This window comes from Macaca nemestrina, chromosome 1 (assembly GCF_043159975.1).
Source record: "Macaca nemestrina isolate mMacNem1 chromosome 1, mMacNem.hap1, whole genome shotgun sequence".
Classification (NCBI taxonomy): domain Eukaryota; kingdom Metazoa; phylum Chordata; class Mammalia; order Primates; family Cercopithecidae; genus Macaca; species Macaca nemestrina.
The window spans coordinates 123,616,292-123,629,720 of record NC_092125.1 but is presented as its reverse complement, the minus strand read 5'-3'; the positions used below and the strand labels follow the sequence as shown (position 1 = coordinate 123,629,720).

Below are 13,429 nucleotides of genomic sequence, written 5' to 3'. Positions count from 1 at the left end.
GTTTGCCTGATGGCCCAAGCCACCACAATTATGGCTATACTGTTATTTTACGCATCATGACTCAAATCTAAATCTCCAGTCTAAGTTTCTCTCCCAAGTTTCAGACATATAAAGCCAAATAACTTCCTTAATATATCTACTTGGACATATCACACACTCATTTCCCTTCTAGACCCCGTCTTCTTCCTTGGCCCTCACAACCAATCAGATCACAAGTTCTGTCAATTTCTATCTTCCTCTCCATTCTCTGGCTACTGTGTTAGTTAAAACCTCCACCATCTCTTTGTTTGGACTATTACAAGTTTTTAACTGGCCTCCCTGCCTCTAGTCTCAGCCCTCTTTAGTCTACCTTTAATATCATTATCAGAATGGCCTTTCTAAAATTGTAATGGGATCCTATTACCTCATTGCTTAAAACCTTTCCCATCCTTGCAAAAGGATTACATTGAAGCCTTTGGTGTGGTAAAAAAGGAATTCCGCTCTCTGACCAACTCATCTGTTGCTGCAGTTCATGTCCCAGTCCCACAAAACTGCTTCTGCTATGGTATTTTATATTTTACACCATGACGGCTTCAGTCATTTCTATTCCCTCTGACTAGAATGCTCTCCCTTGCTATACCCAGACACTTGTTTGCCTTGTGTACACTTCCTTATCTTTCAGAATTAAACTCAGCTCAAAATCACTTTCATGGAATCCTTTTCTGAAAGCCCCACTAACACTGACTCCAGGCAAAACTAATTATTTCTTCCTTTGTACTCCTACTGAGAACACACTAGAGTCTTTCTTAATACTTTTGTCACTTAATTGCATTGACTTACTTACATGTCCACCACCACAATTAGACCGCATGCTCCTGGAAAACAAGGACTATGTCTTATTCCTTTCTATTCCCTGGTATCTAGCATAATGTCTGGCACATTGTAGGCTCTCAATTTGTTGAATGTAGTGACACTGAGCTACCTTCAAAAGACAAGTGACTCGAGTTAAAGAAGACACAATGTTCCAATCTTAAAAGATAAAATCTCAGTTTCTATATCTATGAAAGAGATAGTATCAAGCTTCCAGAGTCACCATGCATTTGGTTCTGATGCCTTCAAGCAATTAATTATTTTGCCAATGCTTCATTAATTAGATGACTAGACAGGTTAAGAAAATTTAGATAGCCAAATAAAATGGCATTCTATAAATAACTAGAACTACTCACCCTGTAATACTATTATACAATGATGTCAGAAGTCAAGGCAGGGGAATTAAAGACCAAAAAAGTGGGTAGAGGGAACAAGGAATACAAAGATAATCTGAAAACAAAGGAGGAAGACTGATCTAGTCAAGTCTATATTATTCTTATAACTTGTAGTCACTCCAAAGATCTTTGAGAATTCCTCTTTTCTCAATGGACACTCCAGCTTCCCATACATAATCCTGTGCTCTGGTGGCCTTCTACTAGAGCAAATATTATGCATCAGTAAAGACCCAACCATCGTAAGGAGCTGGCCTATGATTCAACCTTTGCATATTTCAACAACCATCACATTTACCAAGTCTAAATTTGAGGGGAAAGGTACTTCTGGGAGTAGGTTAAACATAAATGAGCCCTGCAACAGCCTCCTACTCCTACATTTACATATTCTGGCCTACTGCCTGGAAAATAATAGCGAACAAGGGGATAACATGTTCATTTCATAAACCTTCCTTGCAGCATCACAGAGGACTAATTAACCCAGACCAGGTCCTACAGAACAGCTTTCCTCCACTCCTTACCTATGTGAGCATCAATCTCTACAATTTTCTCAATGCTGCTGGGCTCCATCAGTGGGGAAGTAATTCTCTTCTCCACAGCTAGGCACACACCCTCTGATGTCTGGATCCCAATGGCTGTAGAACCAAGCTAAAGAGAAACATCTTATGATTACCATATACAGGTCAAATAACTGTCTCACATACTCACCCGATAGCTCTCTGTAAATCTTCACATGATAGAAACTTCAATTGGCCACATCTTATAGGCAGAGAGAAGGAGCACCCTAATATACTCTAAGTAATTAATATACTATTCCTGTCAATAGCAAGAATATTGATTTACAGAAAAAAGTTCTTTTTTTCTCCCTTAAAATTTTTTTTAAGTTTTTAATGTTTTCTTTATAATTTACCCAGGTAATTTCTAGAACCCCAAAAGAGTAAGTTCAACAAAGTCTTTCAAACATTGGAAAAATCCATTCTCTAATGCCAATATTTGGAGGAGGGAAGATTCAAAAGTTCTAAACATAGTGGGCAAGAAAGTAATAAAACTCTTAATGTCTTTTCTGGACCCGGTCTCTTTTCACCTCTTACATCTGTCTTGGTCTGTCCCAAGAGATGATATTCCCCAACCTACCTGACCTCCAAAAAAGTAATAAAGGAAGGTAGGGAGGGACAAAAAGAACCACCACCATCATCACCACCAACAGTGTAAAACTATTAATTATTTAAGGTCACTAGAAGTCCACAATATACCTGGAATTCATCTCGTTATCTCTATGTAACACCCAGCCATCTACTACTCCTCTATGCCCATTTCGTGCAAAATGAGGATGACAATAATAACAAGAAGGGTAAACATATTATGTATTACAAAATGCTTAAAATGGTGCCTGCCAAAGATGAACAAATGTTATTCATATTCCATGCCTAGATTACTTCAATAACCTCTTTCATCTTTAATCTCTCTCAATGTATCTCTCATGTTATAGCCTGACTGATCTAATAAAATGCTATTATCATTATATTTCTTCTGTCAAGAATTAACATCACCCTATACTGCCTATAATATAATATCCAAATAAACTTCCAGAGCCTTCATATCCTGATGCCACTTTTCCCTTCCAACTTCATTACTCGTTATTCTCCAACAAAATCCCTCAGGTATAGCCCAACCCACTTGCTCAAGCCACATTATCTCCTACCCTTGCACCCCTCTGCTCATGCTGTCTCCCCTGGAATACATTCTTCCTTTCCTCTATCCAAATTTCACTCATCAAAGCCTTCCATGACTATGTTTTGTGCTTTGAATTCCCATTATATTCAGTTATTTCTACAAAATAATCACTGCCAAGTGTGAGCATTGCAAAGGGTTCCAAAGAATCCCATGAATCTTTATGTATAACTTGCTTAACATGTCTGCAGACTGAATGATCGTTTCACACACATATATATTATTTTTCAAATGTGTTAAGTTGTGACTTTATTTAGAAGTGTTATTAAATGTACACCAGCTTTTTGGCATGTATTTTCTTAATCAGTGGATACCTGCATAACTACAGGAGATGAACTGTCAAAAAATTTTATGTAAAAAAATGAGTACTCAGGTTGGGCACAGTGGCTCATGCCTGTAATCCCAGCACTTTGGGAGGCTGAGGTGGGCAGATTGCATGAGTCCAGGAGTTCAAGACCAGTCTGGGCAACATGGTGAAACTCTGTTTCTATAAAAAATACAGTAATTAGCCAGGCTTGGTAGCATATGCCTATACTCCCAGCTACGCGGGAGGCTGAAACGGTAGGACTGCTTCAGCCCAGGAGGCAGAGGTTGTAGTGAGCCAAGATCATGCCACTGTACTCCAGCCTGGGCAACAGAGTGAGACCCCATCTCAAAAAATAAATAAATAAAAATGAAGGCTCATATTTCTAGTTAAAGGTGTAGACTAATGACATACATTTGTTCCATGCCTTCCTTAAGTCTGTTAATGTAAGATTAAAGGACTTTTAAAAAGGCATAAATCCACTATAACAGAGAGTGAGACAAGACACAGCAACAAAACTTTGAAGCTGAAAAGAAGATAGGTTAGTGATACCCAAGTAATCCAAATCCTAAACCAGCAGTAAAGAAAGTAAAGAAACAACTTGATTTTTATCACAGGACCTCACAAAAGGAAATGGTGGCAACAAGGACTTCTGGAAATGGAAATGAACAAGGAGCTAAAAACTGCAAGATGGTTCAGTGTTTAAGAAACAGATTCCCAGATGCCCTCCCCTATGCTGTAAAGCTAGATGACTGCACCTCTCCCACTCCTGCAGAAGACTCCAGGCTTATTCTCTGGAGACCGTAAAACAGAGGGTCTTTGGATTGGGGACACCAAGCACAGTCTAAGGCAGGAATCATGCACTGAAAACAGGGTAAATATGTAAAACTTTACAAACTGAGTGTTAAGAACCTCAGCCTTCTTTCCCTACTCAGCTCTCAGAAGCCAGCAGCCAGAAATACCCTCCCGGAATGAAATGAGAAGAGGCAGTTTTCTTCTCGGCAATGTTTTTCAAACTTTTTGACCAAAAGCCACAGTAAGGAATACATTTGCTTTCATAACTAAACCCCACAAATAAATACAAATACATAACAGAAACAAAATTTCATGAAAAAAACCACTCACCACTACTATGGGCAAGGCATTTTGATATCTACTGCTCTGTTTCACTTAAAAAAGAAATCTGGGCCAGGAGTGGTGGCTCATGCCTATAATCCTAACACTTTGGGAGGCTGAGGCAGGAAGATCACTTGAGCCCAGGAGTTTGAGACCAGCCTGGGCAACATGGCAAAACTTTACCTCCATGAAAAATTTAAAAAAATTACCTGGGTGTAGTGGCACGTACCTGTAGCTGGGGGCTGAGGTGGCATGGTCACTTGAGCCTGGGAGGTTGAGGCTGCAGTGAGCTGTGATCACACCACTGCACTTCAGTCTAGGTGACAGAGTGACACTCTGTCTCAAAAGAAATGCTCCTCATGACCACTAAATTTATTTTAGTATCTCCTAATAAGCCTAGACCTACAGTTTGAAAAACATAGCTCTAAAGAATCTGACCAGTTCAAAAGGAAAAAAAATATTTTAGACAGGGTCTCATTCTGTTGCCCAGGATGGAGTGTAGTGGCACAATCACGTCTCATGGAGTACCAACCTCCCAGGCTTACGAGATACTCCCACCTAAGCCTCCAAAATAGCTAAGACTACAGATGTACACTACTACACTCAGCTAATTTTTAAAATTTTTTGTGAAGACAAGGTCTCACTATGTTGCTCATGCTGGTCTTGAACTCCTAGACTCAAGCAATCCTCCTGCCTCAGCCTCCCAAAGTGCTAGGATTACAGGTGTGAGCCTTGCCCAGCCTAATTTTTAAAATTTTTTCTAGACATGGGCTATGTTGCCCAGGCTAGTCTTGAACTCCTAGGCTCAAGTGGTCCTCCTGCCTCAGTCTCCCAAAGTGCTGGGATTATAGGGATGAGCAACAATGTCCCACAGGGAAAAAAATTTTCAAGAAAAATTAGAAAATGGTTGAAGAAAAATAAGACATTTCATCCATAAAACAAGAACAGGATGCTAAGAAGACGAAAAGAAACAAAAGAAGTTGGAAATTTAAAATTATTTCTGGCCAGGCGCGGTGGCTCATGCCTATAATCCCAGCACTTTGGGAGGCTGAGGCAGGCGGATCACCTGAGGTCGGGAGCTCGAGACCAGCCTGACCAACATGGAGAAACCTCAACTCTACTAAAAATGCAAAATTAGCTGAGCGTGGTGGCGCATGCCTGTAATCCCAGCTACTCAGGAGGCTAAGGCAGGAGAATCTCTCGAACACGGGAGGCGGAGGTTGCAGTGAGCCAAGATTGCGCCATTGCACTCCAGCCTGGGCAACAAGAGCGAAACTCCAACTCTAAATAAATAAATAGTTTCTACAATACTATTGGAAAATGGGTTCTACCAAATTGAGCAAATAAATAAAAAAAGATGACATGGGGCCTAACACAAGAGGGAGTTAAAGGGAACGCCTAGAATGATCTCACAGAAAATGAAGTCCACAGCTATGCAGGAGGCCCAGAGAATGACCAGTCCAGATTGGAGCAGGTTAGAAGGCTCCAAGATTTCATTAAGAATCCTTAATAGGGCACTGTGGCTCATATCCATAATCCCAGCACTTTGGGAGGCTAAGGTGGGCGGATCACTTGAGCTCAGGAGCTCAAGACCAGCCTGTGCAACACAGCGAAACACCATCTCTACAAAAAATACAAAAATTTACGCTGGGCGCGGTGGCCCACATCTGCAATCCCGGCACTCTGGGAGGCCGAGGCAGGTGGATCACAAGGTCAGGAGTTCGAGACCAGCCTGACTAATATGGTGAAACACCATCTCTACTAAAAATACAAAAATTAGCCAGGTGTGGTGGCACATGCCTGTAATCCTAGCTACTCAGAAGACTGAGGCAGGAGAATTGCTTGAACCTGGGAGGCAGAGGTTGCAGTGAGCTGAGATTGTGCTACTGCACTCCAGCCTGGGCAACAGGGCGAGACTCTGTCTCAAAAAATATATAAAATAAAATAAAATAGCACCACTGCACTCCAGCCTGGGTGACAGAGTGAGACTCTGTCTCAAAAAAATAAAAAAATAAGCCGGGCATGGTTGTGCATACCTGTAGTCCCAGCTACTTTGGGGGCTGAGGCAGGAGGATCACTTGAGCCTGGGAGATTGAGGCTGCAGTGACCTGAGATGCACCACTGCATTCTAGCCTGGCTGACAGAGCAAGACCCTGTCTCAAAAAAAAAAAAAAAAAAAAAGGGAATCCTTAATAGGACACTTAATTTGCCTGAATGTTTTGAGAGGATACATGTAACCTAGAGAGACTTTGGGATGCATTATTGATCATCCTAAATTAAGCAAATATTTTTAAAAAGAGAATTATTAACTCCAAGAAAAACAATGTTGTGCAGAAACAGAAAAACAATTATAAAACACAAAATGGCTCAGCTGTGAAAAGCATTTACAGTCATACTAATGTAACTATTGACTAATGATCTAACAAAATTATGATATTCATGATATATATGGAGAGGGTCACCCTATCCCCACCTCAGAAGACAATTGTGTGTGGTGGGGACTAGGGGTGTGGGGTTGGGGCAGAAATCTTCATCCTTCATAATGAAAAGTCCATGGATAATGCCTAACAAAAAAACCATAAACCTGTGTTGTAGAGATACGGAGGTACATGCCTAGAACATTACCAGCTGAAACAATTTGAAGTGTTGCCTCTGAAAAGCTGAACATAGATGATGCAGGCCTCAAGAATTGCTATTTTTGTTACAAGGTTCATAGAACTACTTTGCCTTTTGACTCTGAAACTACATGCATGTATACCTTAAAAATCAAACAAATATATAATCAGCAACCATTGCCAGAAAACTTAATTTAGCACTTAATTGTTCTCTAATTGTTTCATTTATAGTATACTGATCTTGAATTCCCAACTGAACAGAGTAGGACAGAATTCATATATACTTTTAATCTAGAAGAATGATTCTCAATTGGGGGCCCTTTTGTCCCCACCAGACATTTGGCAAAGTCTGGAGACATTTTTGGTTGTCACAACTGAAAGAGGGCTACCGGCATCTAATGGGTAGTATCCAGGAATTGATAAATATCCTAAAATGCACAAGATGGCCCTCCACAACAAAGAATTATCCAGTTCAGGCCAGGTGTGGTGGCTCACACCTGTAAATCCCAACACTTTGAGAGGCTGAGGCAGGAGGATTGCTTGGGCCCAGGAGTTTGAGACCAACTTGGGCAACACAGCAAGACCACATCTCCACACACACACACACATAAAAAAGCCAGGCATGGTGCACATGTCTGTATCCTAGCTGCTAGGGAGGTTAAGGTGGGAGGAAAACTTGAGCCCAGGAGTTAGAAGCTGCAGTGAGCTAAGACGGTGTCACTGTACTCCAGCATGGGTGACAGAGTAAGACCCTCTTTCTAAAAAAAAGTAAAACAAATCTCTTTAGTCCCTAAGGTGTCTTTACCAACAAGAATACAAAGGTGGGCCGGGCGTGGTGGCTCACGCCTGTAATCCCAACACTTTGGGAGGCTGAGACGGGCGAATCATTTGAGGTCAAGGGTTCGAGACCAGCCTGGTAGTAAAACCCCATCTCTACTAAAAATTTTAAAAAGTTAGCCAGGCACAGTGGCACATGCCTGTAATCCCAGCTACTGGGAGGCTGAGGCAGGAGAATCACTTGAACCCAAGAGGCGGAGGTTGCAGTCAGCTGAGATCACGCCACTGAACTCCAGCCTGGGCGACTGAGAGAGACTCCATCTCAAAAAAAAAAAGAAAAAAAAAAAAGAATACAAAGGTAGTCAGATACATGATTTGCTAAAGAAAACAAAACAGAAAAAGTAATACAAGTGCTAATTCTGGACTTCTGTATCCCTCTTTATAGCTAAGAGGATCAAAAGCACAAATATGTCCCTCCACCCCCACTGAGAAAAAGCTATTAAGATAATTATGAAGCAGTTAACTGCTCAAAAAGTTTTAAAATACGTATTAGGAATAGGATTGAAACTGTTATAAAAATGGTTAACAGTGGTTGCCTAAAGGGATGTAAGAACATTTTCTAAAGGAATGGTTAGACCACGTTTACTCCAAGTGTTCTGCCAGCAAAATGTTAGGTAGCCATGAAATTTCAGGAACTATGCTACTTGCTACTATACCTTGATAGCCTCAATGGCATACTCCACTTGAAATAATCTTCCTTCGGGAGAAAAAGTATTCACGCCCCTATAATTTAAAAAAAGTTATTAATTATACTCATAAAAACTAGTCATGTAGACACTGAATTCAAGTTCCTTGACAACTAGCTCAGATAGCTACAGAATATGCATGCTGTCATTATTCTCTACTTCGCCCACAACAATCTGTAGCATTTTTTGTACATTAACAGTTTCTCAAGGGAATGGAACCTATATATAGAATGCTTCTGCCCCACTCCCAGAAAGTCTTCCCAAACTGGTGAAATGAGAGCAAGTGACTTTTCTGCCTTAATCCTGAATCAACCTGGGTCCATTCTGAATAGACTTGCCAGTTCCTTTGGTAAGTTCATGCCCCAAAACTATCAGCCAATTTCCAAGAAAATGTGCATTTTTCCTTATCCTCTTCCCATAACATGCATATGATGTTAATATCTGGGGTTAACACTCTTCTTTCCATTCTCAATGCCCTCATTACTTTTCACCTAACTTTTGTAATAGCCTCCTAACAGGTATTGACTCGTGGAGCAAGTCCGAAGTGTTTTTCCCCTAATTCAGACAATCTCTATAAAACACAGTTATTACTTTTTTGTTTTTTTATTTGAGACAGAGTCTCGCTCTGTTGCCCAGGCTGGAGTGCAATGGCATGATCTCAGCTCACTGTAACCTCTGCCTCCCGGGTTCAAACAATTCTGCCTCAGCCTTCCCAGCAGCTAGGACTACAGGTGCATGCCACCACGCCCAGCTAATTTTTGTATTTTTAGTAGAGATGAGGTTTCACCATATTGGCCAGGCTGGTCTCGAACTCCTGACCTCGTGATCCACCCACCTCAGCCTCCCAAAGTGCTGGGATTACAGGTGTGAGCCACCGTGCGTGTCCCAATTTCTTTCTTTTTTTTTTAGACTGAGTGTGCTCTGTCACCCAAGCTGGAGTGCGGTGGTGCGATTCCGGTTCCCTGCAACCTCCATCTCCTGGGTTCAAGCGATTCTCCTGCCTCAGCCTCCCAAATAGCTGGGATTACAGATGCCCGCCACCATGCCCAGCTGATTTTTGTATTTTTAGTAGAGATGGGGTTTCACCACGTTGGCCAGGCTGGTCTCAAACTCCTGACCTCAAGTGATCCGCCTACCTCAGCCTCCCAAAGTGCTGGGATTACAGGCGTGAGCCACTGCGCCCAGCCCTAATTATTACTTTTTAGTAAAAGTTAGTCACAGGTACATTTCTATACTTACTTGTATGAATTACTATTGTTATCTTAACAGACTGAGATCCATGTAGTTCCTAATTCTAACCTAGTGAATTCACTCAACATTTATATAAATTACATGTCAGACTGCTTTTCTCTCTAAAACACTTCCCCTTAACACCTAACACTTTCCACCTTTCCTTGCTCAAGTGTGCTGGAAATCCCTACGGAGAAGAGGCACCAAACATGGTCTCAGCTATAAAAGCTTTGAGCACACAATGGACACAAAAAATATGTGAACAAATGAATGAGATGGTTGCAATCCGTGGTTTATGGAGTCTGGACTTTCACAACAGGTAACATGTCATATAGCAGTGCTTTTGGCCTGGCGTGGTGGCTCATGCCTGTAATCCCAGCACGTTGGGAGGTCGAGGCAGGCGGATCAGCTGAGGTCAGGAGTTCGAGACCAGGCTGGCCAACATGGTGAAACCCCACCTCCACTAAAAAAACAAAAATTAGCTGGGCGTGGTGGCAGGCGCCTGTAATCCCAGCTACTTGGAAGACTGAGGCACGGGAATCACTTGAACCCAGGAGGCGGACATTGCAGTGAGCCAAGATGGCACCACTGCACTCCAGCCTGGGTGACAGAGTGCTAAGCACCAGTTACTTCCAAATCTCTATTACCAGTTTTACCTCTTTCCTAACTAATTTAAATGTTTGCCGAACATTTCCACTTGCATATCCCATTAGCACTTAACACTTAACACTTTTCAGTTTGAAATATTATCTCTTTAAATCCAGTCACCTTGCAAAATTGACTTCATCTCCTGCCATTCCTATTTCAGTTTTATTTTAAAACACCTCCGATCTTCCAGTGTTCCCAAGATAGGAAATTCTGAATGATCTGACTCATTCCTCCTCATCTTTTCCCATATCCAACTATATGGTAAGTCATACCAATTCATATCAATTCCTCCTCCACAGTAACACATCACTCTTCCTTCTCAATGCCCTCATTACCTTTCACCTAACTATTGTAATAGCCTAACAGGTATTGACTCACTTTTCCCTAATTCAGACAATTAATCTCTGTAAAACACAATTATTATTTAACAGCACACAGTTGCCTACAGAACTAGGACCCAAACTCCTTAGCCTCGTATTAAAAACCATTCAATATCTAGCAGCATCCTGCTTTTCCCATTATCTCCTGCTGTTCCCATACATGTATCATATGTGCCAGTCAGACTGGACTTTTCCCAAAATGCTTTGTGCTTTTCCATTGCCCCTCCTTCATTTATCCCATATTCTCCAACTCAAAACTAGTGATCTCACTGTCTTTATTAAATTCCTACTCTTTCAAGAGACCTAGTTTAAATGTCAGCTCCTTTGTGAAGTTTTCCAAGATCCTCTCATATTGCATGCAATCCCTCATCAAAAACTCAATGGTATTGATTTGAGTTTCTCTAATGGCATTAATATATTTCTGACTCACACTATAGTTACTTCTATAAACAATTTTTTTTTTTTTTTTTTTTTTTTTGGAGACAAGATCAGCACCACCATACCTGGCTGATTTGTTTTTAATGTTTAGTAGAAACGAGGTCTCACTATGATGCCCAGGCTGGTCTCCAGCTCCTGAGCTCAGGCAATCCTGCCTCGGCCTTCCAAAGTGCTGGAATTACAGGCATGAGACACTGTGCCTGTAAACAATTCTTTAAGAGTCTCAGGCTGGGCGAGGTGGCTCTCACCTGTAATCTTAGCACTTTGGGAGGCCAAGACAGGTGGATCACGAGGTCAGGAGTTCAAGACTACCCTGGCCAAGATGAGGAAACCCAGTCTCAACTAAAAATACAAAAATTAGCCGGGCATGGCGGCACTGACTGTAATCCCAGCTACTCAGGACGCTGAAGCAGAGAATTGCTTAAACCTAGGAGGCTGGCCAGGTGCGGTGGCTCATGCCTGTAATCCCAGCACTTTGGGAGGCCAAGGCGGGTGGATCACGAGGTCAAGAGATCGAGATCATCCTGGCCAACATGGTGAAACCCCGTCTCTACTAAAAATACAAAAATTAGCTGGGCGTGGTGGCGCGTGTCTGTAGTCCCAGCTACTTGGGAGACTGAGGCAAGAGAATCGCTTGAACCCGGGAGGCGGAGGTTGCAGTGAGCCAAGATCATGTCACTGCACTGCAGCCTGGCGCCAGAGCAAGACTCCCTCTAGTCTCAAAAACAAACAAACAAACAAAACCCGGGAGGCGGAGGTTGCAGTGAGCCAAGATCACATCACTGCACTCCAGCCTGGGCGACAGAGCGAGACTTTGTCTCAAAAGAGTCTCCTATATGAGAGCAAGGAGCTTGATTTTGTCCATTGCTGTAGCACCAGCACCTAGAACAGTGCCTTGTTCACAGCAAGCACTCAAGCACATTAACTAAGAGAATAAAAAGTGATGTATTTTAGGCCGTCTTGGGAAGACAGAAAAATAAGTAACAAAGCAGTCAATACATATGTTAATGGCCACAAAATTTAATAAATGATTTCTGATAAGGATAACAATTTCTATCATACACACCCTAACTCAAAATTATATGTCACCCGAGGATGATTCTCTTCAATGTTCTGGAAGTTAAATATCGACCAACAAAGTCACTTTGTAGGACAGTGGGGAAATATGTCAAAACTTCACACACATCTTCTATGAGTCAGTAAAAAAAGATGAAAAAGTGGTAACTGCAAGTGGTCAGCATATACTTGACAGGATCAGCATATACTTGACAGGAAATGCAGCTTCTGACACCACTCAGTACAAAGAAAATGTCTGCCTTCCCTGACTTAAAAAAAAAAAACTTAGTAGCTATGTAAAAACTTAACTCATGAAAACAGAAACTGAAAGTAAAAATGTCTACAGCATAAATATGTACAACTTAATATTGTGCACATTTTCACACCACAAGTTTTTTAAAATTTGCTTTAAACTTTTAAAAAGTCAGAAAAATTTTGGTCAGTTGGAATCAGCATGATGAGAAATCTCTTGAAAACCACTCTAAATTCCAGTTCCTATAAAATCAGACTCCAGACAATATATCCAGCCAAAGCTACGACTGCGTTCGCGCTTCTGCAGAAACTATACATCGCAGCATGCCCTACTACAAACCAGTTGCTTTTTCTGCCAGGAGGCACGTTTAACTTTTTGTTTGTTTGTTTAAGGCAGTCATACTAGGCACGAAAAGATGAACGGGGCAAGGGGTGACCCTTGGTCCTCTCCGGGTTCAAGTTAGGAGTACCGGCTCCTCACGCCTTCTTTACCAAGCACAAGTCGGAGCTTCTCGCTTCCGCACTGAGTTAGGACCCAGGGGGTGACTCAGCGGTAGGACAAGTGCCGCCGATGTGGTCTAGCTTGGGGAACCACGGCGGGCGCCTAAGGAGGGCAAGAGATCCCCAGGTCCGGCCAATCTCGGGTTCCTGGGGAGCCCCATGACACGGCAGAACCCAGGCCGCGCGGCCAGGTCCCGGGCCTGCCCACCCGTAATTCCCACCCGACGTCCCCCAGCCGCACGGACCTGTCGTACTCAGACCGGGTGAGAAACATGGCGAGGGCAGGAGGAGGCAGCGGCTACGCGGGGATTCTGAGGACCAACACGACTCCACCGGCGCCCAACTCACCCACACCGCCACAGTACCAAAGACCAAGTGCGCGTGCGACCGCGAC

The 13,429-nt window shown here is 42.3% G+C and overlaps 1 protein-coding gene across 2 annotated transcripts in view; it reads right to left on the bottom strand.

Moving 5' to 3' along the window:
• LOC105479282 (proteasome 20S subunit alpha 5) overlaps window positions 1–13,429 on the bottom strand; it is a 25,716-nt gene extending 12,287 nt beyond the window's left edge. The window contains exons 1-3 of one of the 2 annotated variants that reach the window (XM_011737240.2): window positions 13,281–13,429; window positions 8,501–8,567; window positions 1,763–1,889 (exon numbers count right to left, since the gene is read on the bottom strand). In XM_011737240.2, coding sequence (XP_011735542.1) covers window positions 1,763–1,889; window positions 8,501–8,567; window positions 13,281–13,309 — 223 coding nt within the window. In that variant the 5' untranslated portion in view covers window positions 13,310–13,429. The remainder of the gene's footprint in view (window positions 1–1,762; window positions 1,890–8,500; window positions 8,568–13,280) is intronic. The other variant, XM_011737241.3, reaches the window with a different exon arrangement.